The sequence below is a fragment of the Dermacentor variabilis genome, chromosome 7, assembly GCF_050947875.1.
Source record: "Dermacentor variabilis isolate Ectoservices chromosome 7, ASM5094787v1, whole genome shotgun sequence".
Classification (NCBI taxonomy): domain Eukaryota; kingdom Metazoa; phylum Arthropoda; class Arachnida; order Ixodida; family Ixodidae; genus Dermacentor; species Dermacentor variabilis.
The window spans coordinates 103,864,603-103,889,742 of record NC_134574.1 but is presented as its reverse complement, the minus strand read 5'-3'; the positions used below and the strand labels follow the sequence as shown (position 1 = coordinate 103,889,742).

At 47.2% G+C, this 25,140-nt stretch overlaps 2 protein-coding genes across 2 annotated transcripts; both read left to right on the top strand.

Annotated features, from left to right (window-relative positions):
• The first annotated feature begins 842 nt into the window (after nucleotides 1-842).
• Nucleotides 843-13,377, top strand: LOC142588761 (uncharacterized). Its single transcript, XM_075700579.1, has 3 exons — nucleotides 843-1,400; nucleotides 6,328-6,840; nucleotides 12,259-13,377. Exons 1-3 carry the CDS (start codon nucleotides 843-845, stop codon nucleotides 13,375-13,377), a joined length of 2,190 nt encoding a protein of 729 aa, XP_075556694.1.
• A 189-nt stretch (nucleotides 13,378-13,566) lies between these two features.
• LOC142588760 (endothelin-converting enzyme 2-like) lies at nucleotides 13,567-14,322 on the top strand. The gene has a single exon (XM_075700578.1). It carries the CDS (start codon nucleotides 13,567-13,569, stop codon nucleotides 14,320-14,322), a length of 756 nt encoding a protein of 251 aa, XP_075556693.1.
• The last annotated feature ends 10,818 nt before the right edge of the window (nucleotides 14,323-25,140 follow it).

Here is a 25,140-nt window from a genome sequence, read left to right as displayed (position 1 = left end):
ACAGTGCAGTAATATACAACGCAACCAACCCTGCGAGCCCAGCAGCAGTTTTAAAAAGTTTCGCCGATATATTGCTGTCTCCTTGACGCCGTTGTCACAAGTAGTGATCTGAGTCAATGCGCACCTGCAGCACCGTTATATGTACTATACATGGCTTGCGCGTGACGTCACGCTCGCCGGGTCGCGTCATGTCAGCCATGTTGGTGCAGCCCATGCGGCGTGGGCGAAACGCAGCAGCCCGGCCGTGCGCGATCATTCACAGTCGCTAGCGGTGCGTTTCGTGTGACATGCCGCCGCTTCTCAGCAAGCAGCCTTTGGACGCGAACTACCACCTGGATCTCACGGGTGTTGGCGCGAGCGGTATGCGGGAAAAGTAAGCATGTGTGAAAACATCGACCCCTTCTCGCTGCGAGCAGGAACGGACACGGCAGGTCATGTCGGCGTATTGCCAGGGATTGCACGAACGCACAAAAAGGGGCATTGATTTTTTTTTTCTAGGCTGAACTATGTAGCACTTATTCTAGTAAAGGAGAAACGAACATAAAATCTTCTTTTTCTCTCCTACACAGAATAGTACGGGGCCTTCAAGAATTTCCTTGACTAATCCGCATACTGTGGGTGCATATGCAAGAAATGGACGGCAGAAGAAGAAGAATTCACGTTGAGAGTGCGCGCCCTCGTTCAGCTGGAGCCTCGCGTGGTCGAAGATCGAAGCAGTCGAAGGCAGGCATATAGTTCGCCCATAAAATCTGAAGCCTTATTGTGGACGTTGCTGTCAACTTTGCTTACGTGCCTTTAAGAAGCCTTCGCTCTCACAAGGCCCACTCCGTCAAGTCCTAACCATGTCCAGCCACAAGTCAAAGAAATCACGCCGCAGTGCAAATACCGATAACCGCCACCGCCGCCGCAACTCGTACAAGGCCTCTATGGAAATGCCGAAGTCCTCGACCGATGCCCCGCCTCCCGAAGCGACCACCACAGCATTAGCTGAAACAGGCGGCGCGACCACCTGCGATCCTGGTAATGGCTTCAAGGTCGATGCCACTCGCAAGGCGACAGACGACTATCCGGAGGCTGGAACGGCGGCAGCCGGTGTCCAGCACCGCGAAAACAGTGCCGGAAACATACTGGGATTGAGGTCCACCGATGTCAATCTTGCCAGACCGCAGTCGTCCACGGAAAAAAACGTCCCGGGTGTCGAGCCGACGCCGCCGCAGCCTCAACCGACGACTGTCGCGGGACATGCGTCTGCGTCGCACAATCTCAGAAGCTGGAACGCCGTTGGAGGAGTGCCGAACGCCAAGGACTTTGAGCACAATGGTTCACAATCTACAGATTTCCGGTTACGTGAGCGCTTGATCTTGCATGGGCCGGCCACGACTATCCCCGTTGGACAGACGGTAAAGGTGTTCGTTTTTAGCTCTGGACGTTTGCATCTTGGCATGTGTTCTGTACTAAACTGAGCAACGCCAATGCTTCTCTTAGATGAATGAATTACCCTTTTCACCATCTTGTTCCTGATAATAAACGTATAGTGCGTCGACGGAATGCCGCGTGTATGCTAGTAAAGCGACGTCGAACGGTCGCTGTTCTAATTTAGCATCTCGTGTCGCTTTAAGGTGGAGCGGTACCCAAATTGATGTTCATGCGTGAATTTTAATTTTTTTTTTTTTTTACAGGAGAAACTGGGCAACGCCAGATTAATTCACCAGCTTGTTCAACAGCACCCTTTACATGTACGTACATGGTCCTGAATATTTGGCTGCGCGTGTTCTAAAAAATATTTTGCACTCACCGCTGCACTGTTCTTCGTCAAATTTTACAGAAGGGTCGCATTTTGCCGTCGACTTCGTTTAGTACAACACTTGGCACAGTTAATTGCCTGGTTCCTAAGAAAAAAAAGGAGAAACTGTTTTCGTCTGAGGGGAAAATGGCGTCTGAAATCCGGCCCTTGCATAGACTTGTGCCGCCACCTGCCATCCTCTGTAGAAAGCCGCGTTTCATGGAGGGCTGCCGCGTGTTGCCCGCTCCTGGAACAGGCGACTGCCCTCCCTGAAACGCTGCTTTCTGCAGATGACGACAGGTGGCAACGAAACTTTATGCTTGCGCCGTTGCGGCCAGCACCTCGCATACCCATAAACGCACGCAACGTTCTCACTTTTTTCTTAGAAACCAGGCAATTAACTGAGCCAAGTGTTACACTAAACGTAGTCGACGCCGAAATGCGATCGTTCTGCAAAATTTGAGCAAGAACAGGGCAGCAGTGAGCGCAAAATATGTTTTTTTGAACACGCGTAGCCAAATATTCAGGACCCTGTACATGCTGATAGGTCGCGGAATTGGCCTTTATTGTGGTATTGTGCAAGGATGCTCCCAGCTAAATTGAGATAAAGTATACGGTGTAGTTCAATGCCATAGATTCGTAATTCAATGAATGGAATCTTCCCTTCACTGCTTATTTCTGGTGCATGGTTCAAAGGGACGGTTTAGCTTGGGGGTTGCCAGCTAGGTACAGTTTAAGGGATAAATTGTTTTTCTGGACTGCATTGTGTCTCTGGGTAACCGATTTATTATTTGGGCTGCGAATTGTTGAATTATTTTTGAAAATCTCCACAGTCTAACTCAGACATAAATAACATCACAGTTATGTAAACTGCCTTTTTTTCAATATATTTAAAGTGGGCGTGTAATATACACGTAGTTCGTAGAACTCTGAAAAATATATCAAAAATTTGTGAGTAAGAGTTTACAAAACCCCCGTAAAATATTGCAAAAATGGCACCTAGGCGGTAAATTCATATATCGCATTTTTCACGTTGATACTCCCTAACACACGCAGTTAGTTTACAGATCAGGTATGTCTGGGTTTGTGTATACTGTTACAGATTTGTAAACTTCCCAGTGTAATGTTGTTACCTTACCAATTTCCCGCATTTAAAAAAAATTCGACGTGCTAAATGAAAAAACTTGCAGGACGCTTAAGCTTTCCATTTAAGAGTGGAACGCGATAGCACTCAAAGATCCCTCACTGCTTGTTTTACGCTTCCCAGCAACTGCAGCTTTCTTGCGGAAGCGCGGAGGCGAGTGCGACGGTGTTGTTGCAAGGAACCGAGTTGGGCCGCGCCGTTCTGTGAATTGTAGAAACGTTAAAAAATGAGTTTGTATTTGAGTTTCCGCGTAATAGAACTGCGTTTTCTGGTATATTGAAACTCCGACACCATCATGTATGTAAACTGCGTATAGGTTGTACTTTACGATTTTTTTACGCATTTTACTTTTGAGGAATTCAACCATGCTCGCGGACAACTTTCTGTGACAGTGAAGGGAAAGCTATACAGAGGCAGAGCGCGCACAAGTGAGAGCGCTTCTGAAGTGAGTCCCGCGTTTTCATCCACGTTAGCTTAATTTGGGCAAGAGAAAACACAGACACCTTATTAGCAACAGTTAAGTAAGACAAAACACACCGCTAGGTGTAAACGTTTACTTATTTTGCGGCTTTTCCCTTCCACGTCTGGGAGCCGTCGCACCTGAAGCTGCGTCGATTCAGCATCTGTTCCGAGCAGTGAAATGCACTGTCAAACACTGGCGGACTACTGGGCGCCGTAACGCGTGTGCAGCATCCACGCGCCTGTTACTTTCCCTTCATCGACACAGAAAGTTGTCTGCGTATATAGTTGAGTGCGCAGGACAGGGGTAATTGGGGATCGCAGGGAAAGGCCTTCGTCTTGCAGTGGGCATAAACTATGATGATGTTGATGATGATACTTCTTCAGCAGCGCCTCTGCGCCACGTAGAGGGCCTGCGTGGTTGTGGCTCGAGATGATTTTTCGCGAAAGGAGGTCCGACGCCGACAACGGATTTTCTGTGACACAGGGCACTTGACGCTATCGCGTTAAAGCAGTGCGTGTCGGAATATAGTATGATTTTTCTCTCTCAAATGCAAGAAATATCGTTCAAATTCGTCTTAACAGTTCTCTTATGAAATCATTTCTGCGTTTTACGTGTATTTAAACACAGATATCAGAGCAGGCACCAATCCGAAGCTTCCTTTTTAATATTGGTAGATAAAACCACTAATCGAAGTATAAAATGTAGGCATGTCCTCCGTAGACTGCTCTGCACATTTGTAAGGGAGATTGATTTGAAAATTTGAAAAAAAAGAAAGATCGTCTTTGAAGTGTGTGCCTGAAATATGCACTCCATATATGGAGCATCCGGAACTTTATAAAAATAGTGTTTTCGTACTCATAAGCTTTCGAGGGAATTGACGTTACGTTTTTCTAATACTCCGTTTCAGAAATCAGATGCAACGCTGCCGTTTTTCTAATACTCCGTTTCAGAAATAATACTCCGTTTCAGAAATCAGATGCAACGCTGCCGTTTTTCTAATACTCCGTTTCAGAAATCAGATGCAACGCTGCCGAAGCTACACAAGGAGTTCGGTCAAGAAAATGTATCACTCCGCGCGTTCCGCCAATGCTTCGCTGCGGGCCAACGGTGCTTGCTCGAGCGAGCACACACGTAAGGCTGCGCTCAACGGGATAAAGAAAAAGAGAGAAAGACAACACGAAAAGAAGAAAAATCTAAAATGATCTGAGACAACGCATTATAAACAGTATTCAAGAGTGTGTTTCTTTCTAAGAGCTAAAACTTGTTTCGTGCACGCGATACTAAGCCAATATAACAGCGATTGATAAGAGGGAACTATATCCGAGTGCGAATGCAGCCACTGCAAAAAGTCTCTCTAGGCTCCACAGCGTTGCACCTGACGTCTGAAACGGGGTACACGCCACTATGCCTTTACAGGGTTCAAAAAGTACACGTGAAAAGTGTTTTCAAAATAGAGAGAAGGCTTGAAAAGGCAGCATGCAGCATCAACACGGCAATCTTCCACACGGGGTCTCCCCTTCATCACTGTCTTGATGAAGCAGTTTGTGCTGTAACAAAAGCGAGAATATGGTTACGTTGTCCACGTACAAGAGTATGTTGTTTCTTGCATTTTTGTGGCGTTTAACAAAAACGAAATTGTCATGTATGTCGATCTGTCTTCGGTCTGAAGAGCATCTAGATACGTAAACGCTGGACCACGCCTGCTATGAATGGCATTATCCACTAGAACACATGCCACCGTTACATTCTACCCATATTTAGACATCTACAGGTCATAAGACCAACGGTTGAACGGTAGAGTCGCGAACTAAAGCTTTGAGACCACAGGTGCCTCGGAACATTCCTTCTTAAACTTCACACACACACACACACACACACACACACACACACACACACACACACACACACACACACACACACACACACACATATATATATATATATATATATATATATATATATATATATATATATATATATATATATATATATAGGAGGGGTGGACGGAGCCCGAAGTCCAGGGCCCCACTAGCCTGGCCTGGCTAATTAAGGACTTTTGTAATGCCAAGTCGAAACGGGCGAGCTGTACCTCCGACTGCTTCATTCTCTTATCGCTATTTGAACTACTAGGGCACCTAGTGCACTCCCGGGTCACGTGAAATTGTATGTACGCGACGTTCAGTAGGACGACCGGGCAGCTGCACTAAATGTCGCATACATTCTCAGTTTCAGCGGTGCTGCAGATGTGCACGTTTGCGATCAGTGATATGCAACGGAGAACTTCCGCGCTGAGGGGCTCTTATAGAAGAAATATTAATTGGTGTCTGCTCCCTGGTATCTGAAATTTAGCTCGCTATGGGTGCATTTCTGGTCGCTTGGGAGGTGGCTTTCCCGGTCGCACGCATGTACCTTGCCCGCGATAGAAGTTTGAGCCAAAGAATGTGTTCGCGTTCCTTCTGTCCTTTATATTTTTTTTCCTTTGCGAAACTTCACAGTCACATACACCGCGGTGTATCCGTGGCTATAGCCGCTAAGCATGTAGCCGTCGTACGATACCAAAATGGAGCGGCCGCATTGTCGTACAATTGTCAACTTCGTCCGGAACGACCACTCTCAGATTACTAGTGTTAATTTGCGACCTTGACTTAAGTCGACGAATCACACAACCAACCAGCCGGCCTCCCTGCCTGCCAGCCTGCCTACCTGCCAGTCGTGTCTGCGTCGGTCGGTCGGTCGGTGTGTCGGTCGGTTCGTCGGCTGGTCGGTGGTGGTCAGTTTATACCATATATTAACACCGCGCTCTCGTAAACGAGCACGCGAAACTGGTTACTGGGTTCTCAGGGCGGTTTGAATTTGACTTCAATACTTGCTTCAAGAGCCCGAAAGCTTTCGCTTCCGCCTCACTTGCTCACACCCCAACTATACCGACATGTCCAGGTTTCACCACCAAAAGAAGAGCGCCTCGAGGGAAACACCGGAAACCGCCAGGAGTTGGCGCCTCTGCCACCGCAGAGCGCCATCGCCCCGTTGAGCACGTTGTCTCCTGACCCACAGGCCGTGGTCGCCGCCGAGGGCGCCTACGCGTCTCCGGAAGTATTCGGCAGTGTGACGGCTTCCGGTGTGAACACTGTCCTGAACGGACCTCGAGGAAAGTCACGCGGTCCACTTCCAGCATCAAGCAGCGTCACAGGTCAACAGCCAGAGACGCAAGAGCGCAACCCTGACGGAGGCACGGTGACCGAGGTCCCGCCGGCTCATCGAACAGGTTTCATGGCGGCCGCTTCGACCATCCGGGTGTCGACTACGGCGCGTGAATCCAGCCCAAAGGATCTGAATACGGCTCATTCAACCATACAGGCTGCGAGCCCCCCGATGAGCCAGCGGTCCTTAGCCCCCTCAGCTCTGAGCCTAAATCTGGAAGCATCCTTCTACGAGAAGATGGCTGTCATCGTAAGCTGCCCAAATATTTATCTGGAATAGTTTGTTTACTCAGGACGTTGTATTTGCATCACTTCAACAAAAATAGCTGATTGTAAGCAGGGAATCTTGTCATTCTTCATCGAGACAGAAGTTATGCTAGGCAAAAAAAAACGCACCGACGATTCCGATACTCCCTAGTGCGAAATTTGAGGCCACCTTTATACGGGTTTTCATTTCGCAATACGTTGTCTGGCACGGACAATCTGTCTCGTGCGGCACGTTGCAAATGGAGCGAAGCGTTACAGAAGTAATACACAACGATAGCGGGGAGCAGAGTCGGCGATCGTCGAAAATCTGATCAGCGTGTCTAGCGCGTCGGCTTTTATACATGACTCGTCGAAGGTTCCAGTGCAATCGCTGGTGCCCGCGTGGCTTCCAGAAAGTACTGCACTACTCGCCTCGCGCGTACAATCAGACTACAAATACTACAACGCTACTCGTAGTCTCGTGCGAAATTCTGCTTCCCTCCTCACTCTTTCGACACACTCTCCTACTCCGCTCATCACCTCATGCTTTCGCTGTAGCCTCCTCTACCGCTTTCCTCCTCGCGCTCTCTCCTTTCATCGCTGTGCTCCGCGTTCGTTTTCATCTTTCGCTGTGCTCGCTCCCTCGGTAACGAGGGACAACGCCGGTCCTCGCCGCAAGAACGGGCGCCTACGAGCTGCCCTCTATAAAGAATTAACACGAACTTTCTGAACGCAGCAAGTTGGCATCGCGCGTTAAGTGTAATCTAGAATTGAGCTTGTAATTTTATGCCGAGGAGAACGGAAAATGTTGTGCAGGTTCCTCGCACCGTGGGAATTTGTGTTATAATTGATAGCATTTGGGGCACGACGCACGGGTTGAAAATTTCAAATTGTTTACTCTTTGTGTGTACTTTGGTTGCGCTGTTAGTATACCTCTGTCACACGGCACGTGTAATGTCATTCACAGTAAATGGCATTCGTGCCGAATGTCATTTCCTGAATGCCATTCATACCAAATGCCATTGCGCTTTTAGGTTCCCTCTCTACAGGGGTGTACGAAATGGCGTTCGCAATGGATGGTGATGTTTATCGGCACCTTGCACACGCAGGCACTCGGAAATCGACATTTACACTCTCAGGTTGCGTTTCGCCCTGCCTAAATTGGTGAGGTAGTCTCACCACACTTTCAGCAGCGCGCGCGTCTTGTCGCCGGTTCAGTGCGCTTTTCGCTTCTCATTTTCTGCTCACGAAGCTACAGATTTGGCTTCCGTGGTTCGTGGATAGGCTCTATCGCGGCCCCACCTTGAAAACACTATGGAGAAATAGGAAAAAAAAAAGAGCAGACGAGCGTCTGTAAATATGTCCGACAAGTGGGGCTAGCGTATCGTCGGAGACTGGGAACAAGAATATATAGCAGCACAAACTACCTAAACCATCCTGCTGTACGTCATAAAATTATTAAAAAAGTTCATAACAGCAATTATGACAACCTTTACTCTGATGAGATTTCGTTTTAACTTATCGATATTGTAATTTTTTGCCAAGCCCCAGTCGTCGATCTTATACCAGTCGCGCTTGCATGAGTTCGGGAAATTCATTCAGTGGGCGAAGGCCATTAGCTGCGAATGTCATTCACTATGCCCGTGTAGAAGAAACAAAAATGGCATTGAGACGTAATCTAATTCGCTGCGAATGATACTACACGTGGCGTGTGACAGGGGTATTAGTCTCTCTGAGGGGTCATCAGAAGCACACTTACGCACACCCGCTGAAGCACCTGATTACTCACAGGACGACTATGTGGTGAAGCTGCCGTACCCCATGCGTAGTAGAACACGTAAAAGCATCTCGAGTAGAATATACAACACATGAGAACCAAGCGCGAACAATAAACACCCACACACCCGCGTGCTCCGTAAACGAGAAGCATCATATGCTGTGTATGCGCTTTCACATGTTTTCGATAAGTGGCTTGCAAAGCTGTCAATTAAAACGGCGTGTGAAACTTATGGGTGCTTTCATCGGCGATGCTCTACGCTATGGGTTTTCTTTCTTGCACTGAAGGCCGTACGGAAGCAGATGCACTAATTACGTGTTAGATTGCCGACGGTGGCAGCCGCATTTTAATAAGCGTGAAATGCACCCCAGTCAAAATTACATGTTTACTAAACGGCGACACCTTGGATCAAAAGCTAGGCCACAATAACAACAATGCAACTTGTTCAGTCTGAAATTACACCTCAAGCAGGTCCGTGACAACTACTTCGGCTCTCAGCTTTTCTGTTCCCCTCGTTCCTTAGTTAAACCAACATTACCTTCGCCTACCCAACCCAACTTTTTCAACGCGCTTGCTTTTAAACCTCGAAAAGTATACAACGCCATCTGACAACTGCTAAAGCTCGATTCACACGACGGACTAAATACCGCGGACGAGCACGATGTGGACGAGTCGCAGTGAAACGCGCCGCCTGCAGCCTGTGTACTTCGTCTCTGTATGCGGCTTGACTGGGTCGCAATGAGCTGACGTAATTCACGTCCAAGAAATTCGGTCCGTCTTGTGAAAGCTTAAAGCTGAGTACATGGAAATTCACGGCACGTCAAAGCTCGGGCTATCGCAAAATATCTAAAACTCATTGTGAAAATTTTGGGGGTAGCTGAAAGTGAAGACAAAAGTAACTTTTCGCATGGCCTCGGTATATACACTTCCCGGTATTCAGTAGAAAAGGTATAACTGTACTCAAAATCAAGAACGCCTTTCATTCTTAAACGAGAAAGTGCAAATAAGTGGCGCTAGTTGTTTTTTATTTTACCCGAAACTTGCTTTGCCACTTCCAACTCGCTTTGCAGGGGCTCGCTGCTGTCTAGCACAATTGGCTTGTACCGGCTGTAGCGCCAATTGGCACATAATGAAGCCCAGACTCAGATTGCAAGTAATGGAATCAAACGAGGACATGAGCTCCTCCAAAACAAACGCATCGTCGTTCACCATTCGGTCGTCATTTCACCGCCTTCATTCCATTGTTACCCTTAATTCGTTCGTTCTCATGCCGTCGTAATTGTTGCGTCGCATTGACTCTGCTTTCGTCATCGAGTTCTCATTTCTACGTATCAAGCCATAGTCATCACGTCGCCGTAATAATGCAGTGGTCATCCATCACAGTAATTCCATCATCGTCAATGCGTCCATCGCCATTCAGTCGTCATCATTTCAGCTTCGTCATGTCACCGTAGTCATTCCATCGTAATTCCTTCTCCATAATTCCATCGTCGTCACGCGGTCGTTGTCACGGGGTTGTTGGCACGCCGTCATAGTCATACCATCACCTTCGTCACCCTGTATGGAATCCGTGCGTTCAGCACTGCGTGTTTAGTTTCAGCGAGGCTTTCCCCGGTCAAACTGTGTCCGGCTTCGTATTGTGCGTTTTACTTACAACCAGGGCGCCTCGATGCCAACGCCGCCTTCCACCATTCAGGGTGGTTGCACCCTTTGACCAGACCCACGATGCACCTCCGCCATATTGTGTCGGAGCTGTTGAAGCGGCCGTACATGTGTGTACGGCCGGTCGTCTTGCCTGGTGTTCGTAATTTGCCCGGTGCTGCGGACGTGTTCGCTGAGATTAAATGTTAATCTTGCGACGTGAGAGGAAAGGTCCGAGAGAGTTTCATAGGTAAAAGCACTCCGTCATGCCCGTTTGATGTGCACTTTGTGCATCAGCTCGACCGAAAAATGGCAGCTATGTCTTAGGTGTCCCCACGACCAAGAACGAAAGAAAGGGTTCACAAGAACTTTGTTCATCAAAGCCATTTGTGTCTTCGTGTGAAATGGTCTTCATAAACTTTTCTGAAGTATTAGGCATTTGCCGTCAAAGTCTCTTAATCAACGCGTTGAGAAGCCTACTCAAACCCAATATTTCATTTCCAACAGTCACATGCAGTGAGCGTCCAAATGTTATCACATCTTTATTGGGGAGATTTGTCTTGATGGGACTCCGCAGTACTTGCAATGATTGTACCAGCCAGATGTGATGAGGATGATGGAGCATAGAAGTCCAACTGCCACAGGTTCAAACTTCAACTGATATGTTTTCACGTTTGTAAGAAGCGTGCGACTTGATCTTTGTTTTGCCAATGCTCTGAAGTTTTTCTGTATCGCATCCTGTGGTTTCAGGCAAGTGGACATTTCGGTGAGCTTTCTCGAACCACATTTCGACTATTTCCAGGTTGTCTTCCTGTGGTCTTACTGAAGTCCGAGTTCTACATTGTGGAAAACAAACTTCCCTTTCTTTTGCCGGGACGCGTCACTATGCTTATCTTTTTCACATTTCTGTGCTTATCAATGGGCATTTACATTCCAGAACGTAAGGCAAATTGTTTTTCATCAAAACATTCAGGTATACAGGTAAGAAATGCTATAACATACTGAAGGCAGGAAACATTCACAGCTGAACGCATGGGCATACGCTTTAGGCTAGATCTCTGCAGCGACGGTATTCATTTATTAGTGCTTAAACGTCGTACATTGTGCGTTGCTTTTGCTTTTCACATATTAAACACAATAAGCTCCGTGATTTTACTTGCCAAAATCACGATACAACTATTAGGCATCGTGGACAGAGGACTTCGAAGTAACTTTTACCTGCAGGTGTTCTTTAACGTGTACCAAAATCTAAGTATACGAGCGTTCTTGCATTTTGCCCTAATTGAATTCGAGCAGCTGCCGCATTGATCGAAACCGAAACCTTGAGCTTGCGTTCTCACATTCGCGGTGTGTGTCTCTGCTAATGTAAGAGAGTGTTCGGCCACGTGCTCATTATCATTCTACGTTTTCACGCTCACAATTTGTATCTCAATCACTACAGCACATTCAGTTAACGTAACACTGCCGTATTTATTCCCCTCGTTATGACTTATATCTTTTTACAGCACTACGCTGCTATACTTTTACCGTGAATAGTTGCGTCAGATTTTTTTGCAACACAACCTCTGAAACATTAAGTATACGCTACATGTGTCAACTTTCTTTTCGAAAAAAATTTATATGCGCACGTGAAAGCGCGCCCGAAACGGCTTATCTACTGAGCTCGAAGCTTATTCTGATGTTGCCTTACGGTAGGCATTCAACCTTCGTTTTAAGGTGTTATGTAAATTGCAACAACGGGCACCTCGCGAACACCAGTAAAAGCTTCCACCTTAAACCGATCCCTACAGAACTTGGAGATCGCACATCAAATGCACCGAAAACGTGTACTGTCATGGCGGTACCTATGACCGCGCACTGTCAGCTATTTTAAATGTTCTAATATGACACGCTTGTATGCTCTTACGAAGCTACAGACGTTAGGGGCAGTTATCATTGTGGAAATCCTGGAACGCGTTTTTTTTTTTCCTAACACCATGCTATGCTTTCCCTTTCTCCCTGTAGAGAAGAACCCCACCAACAGTTACGGCCAAGTCAAGCACGATTGATCGCTGGGCAGCATTCGGTTTGGCCTTCCTCTTCGTCTCCCTCATTCTGTCCCTCACTATGATTCTAATACACTGGAAAATCGTTGCCAAGATCTGCGACACACAGGATTGCCTCGCGCACGCGAGTCTGCTCAAGGCCAGCCTTAACCTGAGCGTCGACCCTTGCCACGACTTCTCGGCTTTCGTCTGCTCGCGCTGGGCCCAGAAGCAGACGGCGTTTCGCGAGGATGCCAACTCGGTCATGGACGGCCTGCGCTACTCCTGGTACAAGAACTTCGGCGAAACTTTGCGCCTTGGCTCGCTCAAGCTCCCCGTAGGCAAAAAGCCGTTGGCGATGTACGAGATGTGCCTGAGCGATTCCTCGTCTGCCGGGAAAGCTTCCCACATTCCTTTGATGCTATCCTTGTTCCTGTATCTGCCTGCCGCATGGCGAGACATTTCGAATGAAGCGATTTCGGCCGTAAGCTTGGCCATTCTGTTTGCCTACAAATGGCAGGCACCCTTCTGGCTCACGGTCACCGTCCTCGATGGCAGCCGATTGTCAAGCGGGAGACGACGCGCGGTGGTCAAACCTGGCGCCTACCTTCCCTCCTTCCTGAGGCAACACCGTGCCGCGACCGACTCTTACGGCCAGTACATGTTGTCGTTCTTCAATGCGTACTTACCGAGAACTGACGACCGTCCCATTCACTTGACCGATTCCCACGTCAGCTCTGTTCGGGACATGGAGGCGGACGTGCTTGGACAGCTAAACGCCGTTTATTCACAGAGGAAACCTTCTGTGTTAACCTTCGCCGAATTGGACGCCATGATCGCTATCGGATCTGCTGTCAGCGACAGCTGGTTGCGGAGCTTTCGAGAGGCCCTTTCACTGGAGCCGCAGCCGATGCCCCAAGACGAGGTCCTTGTCAGCCACGCTGTTCTCTTCGAGATTATAGCCGGACTCGTGGCCAGGTATGGAGACGCGAAGTTGAGGTATCTCCTGATTTGGGAATTTGTGCAGCTGTACGTTCCGCTCGGGGACCTAAGTCTCTTGGCGACTCGCTACGGAAGCACGTCGAAGGAGAACATATAACGCCCCGTGTACTGCGCTCACCACGTGGAGGCCTCCTTCAATGTACTCGCGCTTTCGCTCAGCATCGCTGCCGGCTTCACGGCTGAAATACGCGATCGCATCGACGCGCGCTTCGACGGTCTTGTCTCATCGGCCTTGAAGAAAGTGAACAGCTCCACGTGACTGGACGAAGAGAGCAAGCTACGGGTGATGAACAAGCTATCGCTCGTCGAGAAGAGGATGTGGCCGCCGGAGTCACTCCTGGCGGAAGACGTGCTGGAGAAGATTTACGCGGGTGTCTCCGAAAACGAAACGTCCGTCGCCGAGTTTTGGATTAAGACCCGCTTGATCATGGGCGAGGTGAAGGGACCAGAAGACTATTTTGTGGCGTCACGCCTGCTCGGCAACAACTTCCCGTTGTACGTTGACTACGACTACATCTTCAACAGCGTCGAATTAGCCACAGGCGTCGCCGCAGCTCCAGCATATTACAGGAACGGGACCGGCGCCATGTTCTACGGCGGCCTCGGTTTCCTGATGGCCACGCAGCTGGTGAAGTCCGTCGATGAAGTAGGGCTCGAATGGGCAGCCCCCGAAACCATCGCCGACTCGCTCTTGTCTGGTTCCAGTCGACGTGCCTATGACGACAGGATCCACTGTCTGAATGAGTCCGGAGCAAAGAGCATCTTTCCAGAAATACCTGCGCTCGAAATCGCATATTCCGCGCTCGAAGACTCGAACCTGCTCGGCGGGCAAGAACACCTCGCACTGAGCCCAGAGCTGCAAGAAGGCAAGGTTTTCTTCTTGACTATCTGCTACATGACCTGTGCGGCACCCAGCCACTCGAACCCTGTGACCACCGACTGCAACAAGCTGGCGCGGAATTCGGTGCATTTCGCCAAAGTGTACGGTTGTGCCAAAGGATCCAGAATGAACCCAGAGAAGAAATGTTCTTTCTTCGGTTGATTTGCGTAGTATACATGTGTGTGGCATAAGGACAGGTGGAATCCGTCTGCGCTTGCCACTAACATCATGTGTAATCGTTATATTTGCTGTGCAATGATGTTCGTTGAAGTAATCTACGCGACTTTGATTCTAATGAAAGCTTATGAAAACAACCTTAGCACGGTGGATTTTTTGTACTCGGCGAGATGCATGAATTTTTCCCACTTAATCTTTCCGTGTCTTTCCAAGTATGAGGCACTGTATGCGTTTCAATGCAAGAATTTTTAATTGCTCCGATTGAACCCTTTATTTTTGTTTCTCGCGCTTCTTTTCAGCATTTGCACTTCAGTATATTTGCGTGCTTTTTATTTTTTGTTGTTGTAGTTGTGGCATACCGGTTCAAGGATCCGCTATGAAGATTGTTACCGCGAATGCACCCCCTGGAGTGATCTTTACTTGACATCGCCTGTACACATTGTTGAACTGTGTTTTATGTTAACATATTACATTGTCGCGTTATCTATTTCTGTAGAATTTATTTCATTCCCCTAAAATTTCTTGTTAGACACAAAGGTTGTCTCTCAGTTCTATGGTTTAAATATTTCAACTATCCTTGTAATATGTTCCCTGTGTGCTCTGTTTTGTTCTGCGAACTGCCGTGGCTGTCATCTGGACTGACCAGCCACCTCATCAAGCTACTCGCTGTAGTAGCTTTTCTGTGACCGCTCCCTTCTTTCACAAGAAGCTAAATAAATAAAGCATTGAACTGAATTGAAAAAATTAGCCTGCCTCGATTTCCTTCTCGCCCGCTACTCCTTGCAGTGCGGGGACATTCCTTGAATGGGTAGGTGCCACTGATTTCAACAAGAGCGTCCGCCAATTATGTGCCCGCGCCTACACTTTGCCACGCGGGCCACAAAGCAAGCTCGCACTTTCGCTTGGTCTCCTCTCTCCGAGAAAGACGCCTGTATCTTGCATCTCCCACTGTACGAAACACTCGATAAATGGCTGGAGTATCCATTTCCGAAAGAGCCATAAAATGAAAACAAAGAGAGAGACTTCTCATGATGGCGCAAACTACGAGGGACAAGTGGCAAACAACGAACCCGTCCCGTGTATTCAATGCGAGCACATGTAGCGTTAAATTCGCTTTCTTTTCAAGCCACGTGTGAAGTTCTTTTTTTAAAAGAAACTGAAATGTACTTTTTTATTGTTGTTATCGGTGTTTGTGTTGTTTTATTGCTGCTTTCTGTATCTAGGTTGTAGTAAAAAAATTTAATATCTAAACTCGCGCACGTGCAGCCCAAGTATTCTCGACTGAGTCTAGAAGACATTTTATCTGCCCGTTGTAGTTAAACCTAAATTCTACTGAATGGACAGTCTTGCCTCTCTTGATGTCACTTGCAACATAATTGTGTATGGCAGAGGCCTTTGCCCTGCAGTGGGCGTAACCATGATGATGATGATGATCTGTCCCGGTGTAGGACGTAACAAACATGCGCGTATGGCTCGCTAGTTGTAGGGGTGTCTTTTGAAAGAACTCCGATACCTATTTCTGTTAGTAATAACATTTACTTTTTTATTCTGAACTTCAGCTGTGCTGACACACTGTCCCAAAAAGTGTTCTCATTTCGGAGGAAAGCCTTCGAAATCTAGCATGCTTAATGAATCGTCAATTCTTAAGTGCCTGACACCGTGGATTTGTACCCACTAGCTCAAACAAGTTACCCGCCAGGCTATTTTAGGGGCAAAAAGGAAGAAGCACGCGCATGTTTCCCTTTAGGTGCGTTCTTCCCTGGAGGAATCACATGAGCAGCACAAGGAGTTTCTGATATATGTTCCAGAAATTCCGGAAATGCCACGTCGCAGTTACCCTCCCCCCCCCCCCTCACCCCCGTCAGAGCCCCGCAAAGTCGACAGGTCATCGTAAAGTGAAGTTGTTTCACGCGAACAATAATTTCTTCTGTTAGTCTGGGCTTGCGGATACTGTGGTTACGTATTCACCAGATTCTTTGAAAAAGGTAGTGTAATGTGGCTGGTGTGCCTACAAATGACTTGTGCTGTGACATCTTTTACAGAATTTTTTTTCAGAAACATTTGATAACTATTGCTGTCATCGGGACACTGACCAACCTCGTTATCCGAGTGCTGTGCTACTGACGCTGCGCATTCGATTCCGGCTGCGGCGACCGCAAATGGCGGCGAAATGCAAAAAAAAATTCTCGTGTGGATAGATTAGGTTGTGTGTCAATGAAACCCGGGTGGTCGAAGTTAAGCCGGCGCCCCGTGCTATGGCCTGTTTGTTTTAAGTTCGTGCTTTTGGTACGCAAAACCCCAAGATTTCATCAGCTTAGTTCTTTTGTGACACTCAGTAGCGTCGAAACAACCATATGCTACACTAAAGTCGTATAACATAAACGACGTGTGAATTTTTTCTGCGACTGCCCAGATCACCCACCGTGGTAGCTAAGAGGCCATGGTATTGGGCTGCTAAGTACTAGGTCACGGGATCGAATCCCGGCCACAACTGCCGCCCTTCGATGGGGACGAAATGCGAAAACACCAGTCTACGTAGATTTAGGCGCACGTTAAAGAACCCCAGGGAGTCAAAATTTTGCGGAGTCCTCCTCTACGTCGTGCCTCATAATCACATCGTAGTTTTGGCACGCAAAAATTACGTAATCTAAAGATCTAACTGTCCAGAGCAACAACAACAAAATAATCGGTGGAATCGCACGAATCGCATATCGTCGTCAGCGCCTGCGTGCCTGTACAGAGTAGCAATATGGCGGCACCTTTGAGGTTGGCGATGTCATGGACGCCATGGGAAGCTTTTCTTCTAGAGTCGATTATATTAACTCCATGCTTGACGCGGTCCAATCCACTTCGATCGCAGCGCCGCCACAATATTTTTCGTTGCTTTGTGGCCCGCATGGCGCGCCCCGGAGCACGGGAAGAAGAATAAGTGAGTAAGTCACCGATGCTTGCCCAATCCCCCATAGTGGTTATGAGTGACTCGTAGAGGCAAACAAACAAATAAACAAAAGCCGAATCCCTAGTCTGCTCGAAATATTCTCTGCTTCGAGGCTGCTTCTTTGGGGTTAGCGACTGGAACATCTGCGTGGCCATTTGCGACTATGAGCAAAACGAGAACAAGGTGAAAGCAGGAGCCAACGTTTCCACAAGTGGACTTGTCTTCTTCAAGGCGACGTATGCTTTCTTCGCCACAGTATATATTGGCCTTGCCTTGCTCACAGCATTCATTTACTCTCAATTCGACACGCTAAGACGCGTTCCCTCGTTGCCGTACCCTCCCGCCTTACTCCCTCTCCTCTTTAGAAGAACCCCACCTATATATACTGTGGCGAGGAAAGCCTACGTCGCCTTGAAGAAGACAAGTCCACTTGTCGAAACGTTGGCTCCTGCTTTCACCTTGTTCTCGTTTTGCTCATCGTCTTGAATCTCCATCTCCCGCATTCCCCGTGTTCTCCCTGCATTTGCGACTAAGTGACACAAGAAGGCTACGATGTTAATTCTCGAAGTAAATTCTCTGTTTTTCTAATAAAAAGTCTCTTTCTTTCTCTCTCTCTCTTTCGAAATCAATAATTGGATAACTCATTAAATCACTAATTGTATGTTTGAAATTATTCTAATACTACCAAAAGAAAGATTTCCAGTTATTACATATTAACAGCAAAGTAAGTGTAGTTATATATATAACTACACTTACTTTTAACTCTGTATCTGCCAGGCAAATCTATTTCCTAATTATCATAAACGTTATACGCCACCCTGATTTACTTCTTCGTTTAGGTTTCTCACGCTCCCCTTTCTCTCTAACCTTAAGCGCCCGCTTCTTGACCAATACACCGCGCCAAAAGTGAGGAACACGCAAGCAAGCAAGCCCTGGTCCGAACCTCATCCGGGTTGGCGGACAAGTAGCAGGCGGTTACTTTTCTTCTTTGTTGTATCTTTCATAACCCTTCGATTGAAATCGGTGGTTATTTATGAGATGACGCCTGTCTCATCTCCAGGCCAGAGGGTTATAACCTCTGGTCTGCTTCCATTTCCCCTGAGGATCTACCGGTGGAATCCTTTCTTCGCAGTGGAACTAGTAGCGTTCCTGTGGCTTTGGTGAAGGAATGAAGAAATTATTCACTGAATTTAGGAATTATTCATTCGTTCACTTTGGTAAACTAATGAAGGAATCATTAACCGAAGGAGATCACTGGAGGTGCGAGGGCAAAGCCAGGTGCGAGGGCAGGACCGCTTGGCTCTGCCCTCGACCCTCCGCTGATCCTAAATGTAGGCAAAGCTGTGGCAAGAAGCTCGCCATACCGTATGCCAAATGCAATGTAGGAGTTGCGTATGGAATCCCCCTGGCGTGTGGCAAGTGTTACAGAGGGCAGACGGGACGGTGCCTGAATGATCGAGCCAGGGAACATAAACAAAACGTAAAGAAAGATGAATTTGCGCACATGCCTGGCGCACTGCAGTTCCTGCCCCTGTAAACCACGTTTCAAGGAGATAAAGATTCTGGGGAGAAGCCAGGACCAGACCGCAAGCGAACTGATGGAGGCATATAATATAATAAAGAAAGGTCAACACTGTGTTAGTGATGATACTTCCATTAGGCTGTTTCAGTCGTAGATAGATTTTCTTTTCTTTATTCTTTTTTTTTTTTTGGAAGTGGTTGGCCCTCTGGGCTGATGAGTGGTCTTGCTGCTGCGTTCCGCGCATGTGAGCTTTGTCTATATATTACCGTGTGTTGCCGTGAATAAATCTATTGAAAGTTACCGCCCATGCCGTCGTTTTGTGTTCTCTTACCCTGTCCTCCTCTTTATTAGCGGTGAATACTATATGCAGTAAACACCAACTAGGCCAAACTCAAGTTCTTATGAATATCCAGAGATTATATTATTGCAAAAAACGCGCTTGTCAGCTGATCAAGGCTTTCGTTTACACAACCAGAGTGTTTTCGATTGGACAGACCTTCCTGAGGTAGTGGATTAGCCTTTCTTTTATTATTTAGTCAAAATTATGTCATACAGCAAGAAGTTCACATCATACCCCAAGTACCGAATGTTAAATTTCAATATTAGAAATAACCATTCCAGGATGCGCCCCGATCTTTATACATAACGCCTGCTTTCACGCTGAAGTACAACACGTAGGCTCACATGATGTCGCAGTGGACTACTGTATAATGAACATATTTGCGGGTGACTTTAAATCGCATCACGTGTCGTGAGGTTTCCGCACTGACTCATCATGGGATTGGACTAATGTTAACAATTTTACCTGTTTAAATGCTCAAGTTGCCCCTTTCATGCGTTCGCAGTCGCGATCTGTCCTAGAGTTGACATTTGCTAGCCGATGCCGCCACTAGTAGTGAACACCGCCAGATTGTATTTGATATTGGCAACCCCCAATTCCCTTAAATACACATGAGCAGACTTTTGTGGACTATTCAAAATTTAAAAATAATTTACAGTCACCTTTCTTTTCTGTGACAGCTATGAAAAGAGATATTACATCGATAAGCGCTTATTGAATTTTAAATATCGGAGTTTGTTGCATCATCAACAAAAGAGGGTACTGATTGTCCATGGTGGGAATAATGGTTCCGGACGCGATCATAGACGCCTAAAAGCTTCATGGAAGAAACTACATTTCGACCAGTGCCCTGCTATTTGTAGTAATTATAAGTAGGCTGCTTCTATGTTTAAAAGCACGACTTCATTAGCGAATTATAACTGTGACACAAAATGGTATAATTTTTTACGGAAAAGTGGTCAACCTAGATACAGTAAGGGTAAAAGCATACCAACTGAGGCTGATACTTACAAATATGCAGCCCTAGAACAGAGAGATGAGAATGCCATAGAGGTAATGAACGAAACCGTAACTAAGCTGGCTTCAGAGGCAGCAATTGAAGTGAGAGGTAAGGTACCAAGGCAACGAGTAGGCAAGCTCTCTCAAGTAACAAAGGACCTCATAAAGAAACGACCAACAATGAAAGTATCCAACTCAAGAAATAAAATAGAATATGCGGAACTGTCAAAACTGAACAAGAAAAAATAATGGATATTCGAAGTTATAACGTGAGAATTAAAGACTTAGGAAGGCGTGAAAAATGGACGCAGCATGAAATCAGTGACAAGGAAACTTGGCATACGACAAACCAAGATGTATGCACTGAAAGCAGGGTAATATCATCAGTAATCTCGAAGGTACAGTAAAAGCAGCGGAAGAATTCTATGGTGACCTGTCCAGTACCCCAATAAGCCACGATACCTCCATTCGAAGCAGTAATGAACAGGTTGCAGAGACTCCTTCTATAACTAGCGATGAGATTAGAAGGGCCTTGCAAGACATGAAACAGGGAAAAGCGGCAGGAGATGGAATAACAGTCGATTTTATCAAATATGGAGGAACACAATGCTTGAAAAACTGGTGGCTCTGTACGAAGTGTCTATCGACTTCAAGGGTCCCAGAGAACTGGAAGAATGCCAATATTATACTAATCCACAAAAAGGGAGACGTTAAAGAATTCAAAAATTATAGGACCATTAGCTTACTTTCAGTATTATATAAAATATTCACCAAGATAATTTCCAATAGAATGAGGGCAACACTAGACTTTAGTCAAACAAAGGAACAGGCTGGCTTCAGAAAGGGATACTCTATAATGGATCACATCCATGTCATTAATCAGGTAATCGATAAATCCGCAGAGTACAATTAGCCTCCCTATGCGGCTTTCATAGATTACGAAAAGGCATTTAATTCAGTAGAGATACCAGCAGTAATAGAGGCATCACGTAATCAAGGATTACAAAACGCTTTCGTAAGGACCCTGGAAAATATCTACAGAGGTTCTACAGCTGTCTTAATTCTACACAAGAAGGAATATACCTATAAGGGAAGGGGTCAGACAGGGAGACACAAACTCTCCAATGCTATTCACTGCGTGCTTAGAAGAAGTATTCAAGCTATTAAACTGAGAAGGCTTAGGAGTAAAGATCGACGGCGAATATCTCAGCAACCTTCGGTTCACCGATGACATTGTTCTATTCAGCAGCAATGCAGACGAGCTACAAAACATAATTGAGGACCTTAACAGAGAGAGTGTAAGAGTGGGGTTGAAGATTATTATGCAGAAGACAAATATAATGATAAATAGCCGGGCAAATGAAGAAGAGTTCAGGATCGCAAGTCGGCCTCTAGAGTCTGTGTAGGAGTACGTTTACCTAAGTCAGTTAATCACAGGGAATCCTGATCATGAGAAGGAAATTCAAAGAATTAAAATGGGTGAAGTGCATATGGCAGGCATTGTCAGATCTTGACAGCAAGCTTATCACTGTCACTGAAAAGAAAGGTCCACAATCAATTAATTCTGCCAGTGCTAACATATGAGGCAGAAACTTGGATGTTGGAACTTGGAGCTTCAGAACAAGTTAAGGACCGCGCAGAGAGCAAGGGAACGAAGAATGCTAGGCATAATGGTCAGAGACAGAGAGCGGTTTGGATCAGAGAGCAAACGGGTATAGCCGATATTCTAACTGATATTAAGAGAGAAAATGGAGCTGGACAGGTCATGTAATGTGTCGGTTGCATAACCGGTGGACCATTAGGGTTACAGAGTGGGTTCCAAGAGAAGAGAAGCGCAGTCGAGGACAGCAGAAGAGTAGGAGGGGCCATGAAATTAGGAAATTCGCGGGCGCTAGTTGGAATCGGTTGGCGCAGGACAGGGGTAATTGGAGATAGCAGGGCAAGGCCTTCGTCTTGCAGTGGGCATAAAAGATGATGATGATGATGATGATGATGGTGGTGGTGGTGGTGGTGGTGGTGGTGGTGGTGGTGGTGGTGGTGGTGGTGGTTGTGGTGGTGGTGGTGGTGGTGGTGGTGGTGGTGGTGGTGGTGGTAAGTGTCATGCATTAGGACAGCATTAACTAATGAAGACTTTCTTTAGCCAAGCCAAGTTCTCAAAAGCGAAATGGTGCTTTTACACGTGATACGCACATCAACGTTACAGTGAACTCCTAGTAAATTGTATCAACGTGTTGCCGTAGCTACGTGCGCGCTAATATTGAAGTGCGGGCAACCATTTACGGCATATCTAGTAGATGGCAGTTTCTATCTTGCAGGGAGACCGCACAACTCTGCGTACTTGCTTACAATCTCGCACGCGTCATAGCATGTGCGGTAGCACTTATATCGATTACTAACACCGTGCTCGGGTCAAGACGGATATGAAGATGGCCATTTGGCATGTGCCGCAGTTCTCTGAATTCGATTTCAATGTCCGTTTCAAGAGCCTGAAAGCTCTCGCCTCCACTTCTATTGCTGACACTATACTTATCCCACAATGTCCAGGTTTCACCACCGAGAGAAGGGTGCCACGAGGGGAACGCCACAAACAGCCAGGAGGGGGCGGCTCTGTCTCCGCAGAGCGCCATCTTCCCGTTGAGCGCGTTGTCTTCTGATACGCGCACCATGGTCACCACCGAGGAAACATATGCGTATCCGGACGTATTCGGCAGTGTGAGGGCTTCCAGTGAGAACACTGTCCTGGACGGACCTCTAGCCCATTCATCCGGTCCACTTCCAACACCGCGCACCGCTGCAGGACAACAGGCGGAGCCGCAAGTGTGCAACCCTGAAGGAAGCACGGTGGCGGAGCGTCCGCCAGCTCATCTAATAGGTTCTATGGCGGTCGCTTCGACTATCGGGGTGTCGCCAACGGGGCTCAAAGCCGTCCTGAAGGGTCTGAATACGGCTGAACCAACCAGGCAGACTGCGAACGCTCGAGGGTGCCAATGGTCCAAGGTCTCTTTAGCGGAGTCCCTGGAGCTGGAAGAATCCTTCTACAGGAGTATGGCTGTCATCGTATAAGACGTCCAAATAGCTATCTGGAATTGTTCGTGCGGCTCAGGACGTTGCTTCTGATATGAACAGAAATCGCCGATTCTAAGAAGGGAATTTTGTCGGTCTTTGATCGAGACTGAAGTTATGTTGGGCAAAAATTAAAATAGACTTAAGCATTAACACACGCATTCCGAACGCAGTAGGGAAATTCCCATCGCGAGGTAGTGTGTTCTAGAGTCAAGGCAGTTATGTTTTAAATGAAGGATAACGAACAAAGAAGCGCAGATTCCTCTCATTGTGGGCCTTCTCTGTCATTTGAAAGCATTTTTCGCAAACGCATAGGATGAAAATTTTCAACCTTTGGTTTGTGTGTACTTTGGTTGCGGTGTTCATACTCTCTGTGGGGCCATTTAATAAGCCGACTGAAGTGCATCCTCTGATCCCCTGGTTACACAAAGGACAACTCTGTCGTGAAGCTCCCATAGGCCATGTGTATTGGAACACGTAACGGCACCTCGAGTACAATACACAGCGCACGAGAAGAGAATGAGAACAACAAGCACTTACACATCTGCATGCGCCACTAAACTGTTAGAGGTGTCGTTTGCTGTTTAGACGCTTTCGCACATTTTCTACGTGGCTTGGAAAGCTGTCATTTAATACGACAACGCGTGACATTTGTGGGTGCCTTAATCGGCGATGTACTAACTCTGCGCTGTGAGTCTCCTTGCACCGAAGGCCGTGCACAAGCGGATGCATTAAATACGCATTGAGTTCCCGACCACGGCGGCTTCAGTTTGATGAGGGTGAAATGAACCCCGGGCGGTCAAAATTAATTCGGATACATATACGGCCTGTTTAACTCGCATTTACACCCCAAGTCGGTTCGTGGCAACTCCCTGGGCCCGCAGCTTTTCTGTCACCCTTGTTCCTTAGTTAAACTCCATATCTTCCCCTCCCCCACCCAATTTTTCAACGCGTTTCCTTTTAATCTTCAAAAAAATATACACCGCCACCTGACAACAGAAGGCTGGATTCACACGCCGGATTATATTCCACGGACGAGCATGACGCGGCCGAGTCGCAAGAAATTGCGCCGTCAGCGGCAGCCTGTGCACTTCGTCTTTGTGAGCGGCTTGAGTGGGGCGTAATGACGCACGTGATGCACGTCTACGGAATTCGGTCCATCAAGTGAATCCAGCTTGGAGCTTCGTACGTGGGAATGGACGGCGAGGCAAAGCCCTAGGAATCCTTATACATAGTGTCCCGCGTAACTTGAGCCAAGGTTTTAAAAATTAAAGGCGCGTCGAAACCGAATTGAACCGAACGCGTACTATTCGCACTGGTCTATAGTAACTCGGGCATGTTTTTTTTTTATTTTCCCCATAATTTGCTAATTACGTTCAATTACTAAACATTTTAATTATCCACTGAAGATCCCAAGTATGATACGGAGATTTGTAGAGCACCTTCAGAAACCACCGATCGAGTTGTTTCCTGTGCGATACGTCTCATGTTATTTTTTCCGGGTTGCAGAGAAAGCCCGCGAAACATGAAAAAAGCCACGTGACGGAGCGCTTGCGCATTGGTATCTGGCCGCTCTCAAGCGTGTATTCGGTGAGAAAAGTGTGCTGCATTCTGACTGGCGACGGGAGTCACGGCAGGGCGTTATGATGGTTGTAGGCAGCTCGGGGGAGGGGGGGGGGGGTGCAGTGGCACTACGCTTTTCTTCTCACGCTTTCCGCCACACCTTTCTCTTTCCGCCTCATGTTTTCGGTGCACCCTCCTGCTCCGCTTTTCCCTCGCACTCTCTTCTATCTCGCCGTCTTTCATCCCCCACTGCGTTCCGCGTTCGCTCTTTGATCCTTCGCTGTGTTCGTTCGCTCAGTTACGCCGAGGACGCCTTATGCCCGCCGCAGGAACGGGCGCCCAAGAACTGCACTCTAAAAGTGAGGTTGTGGCGTATGG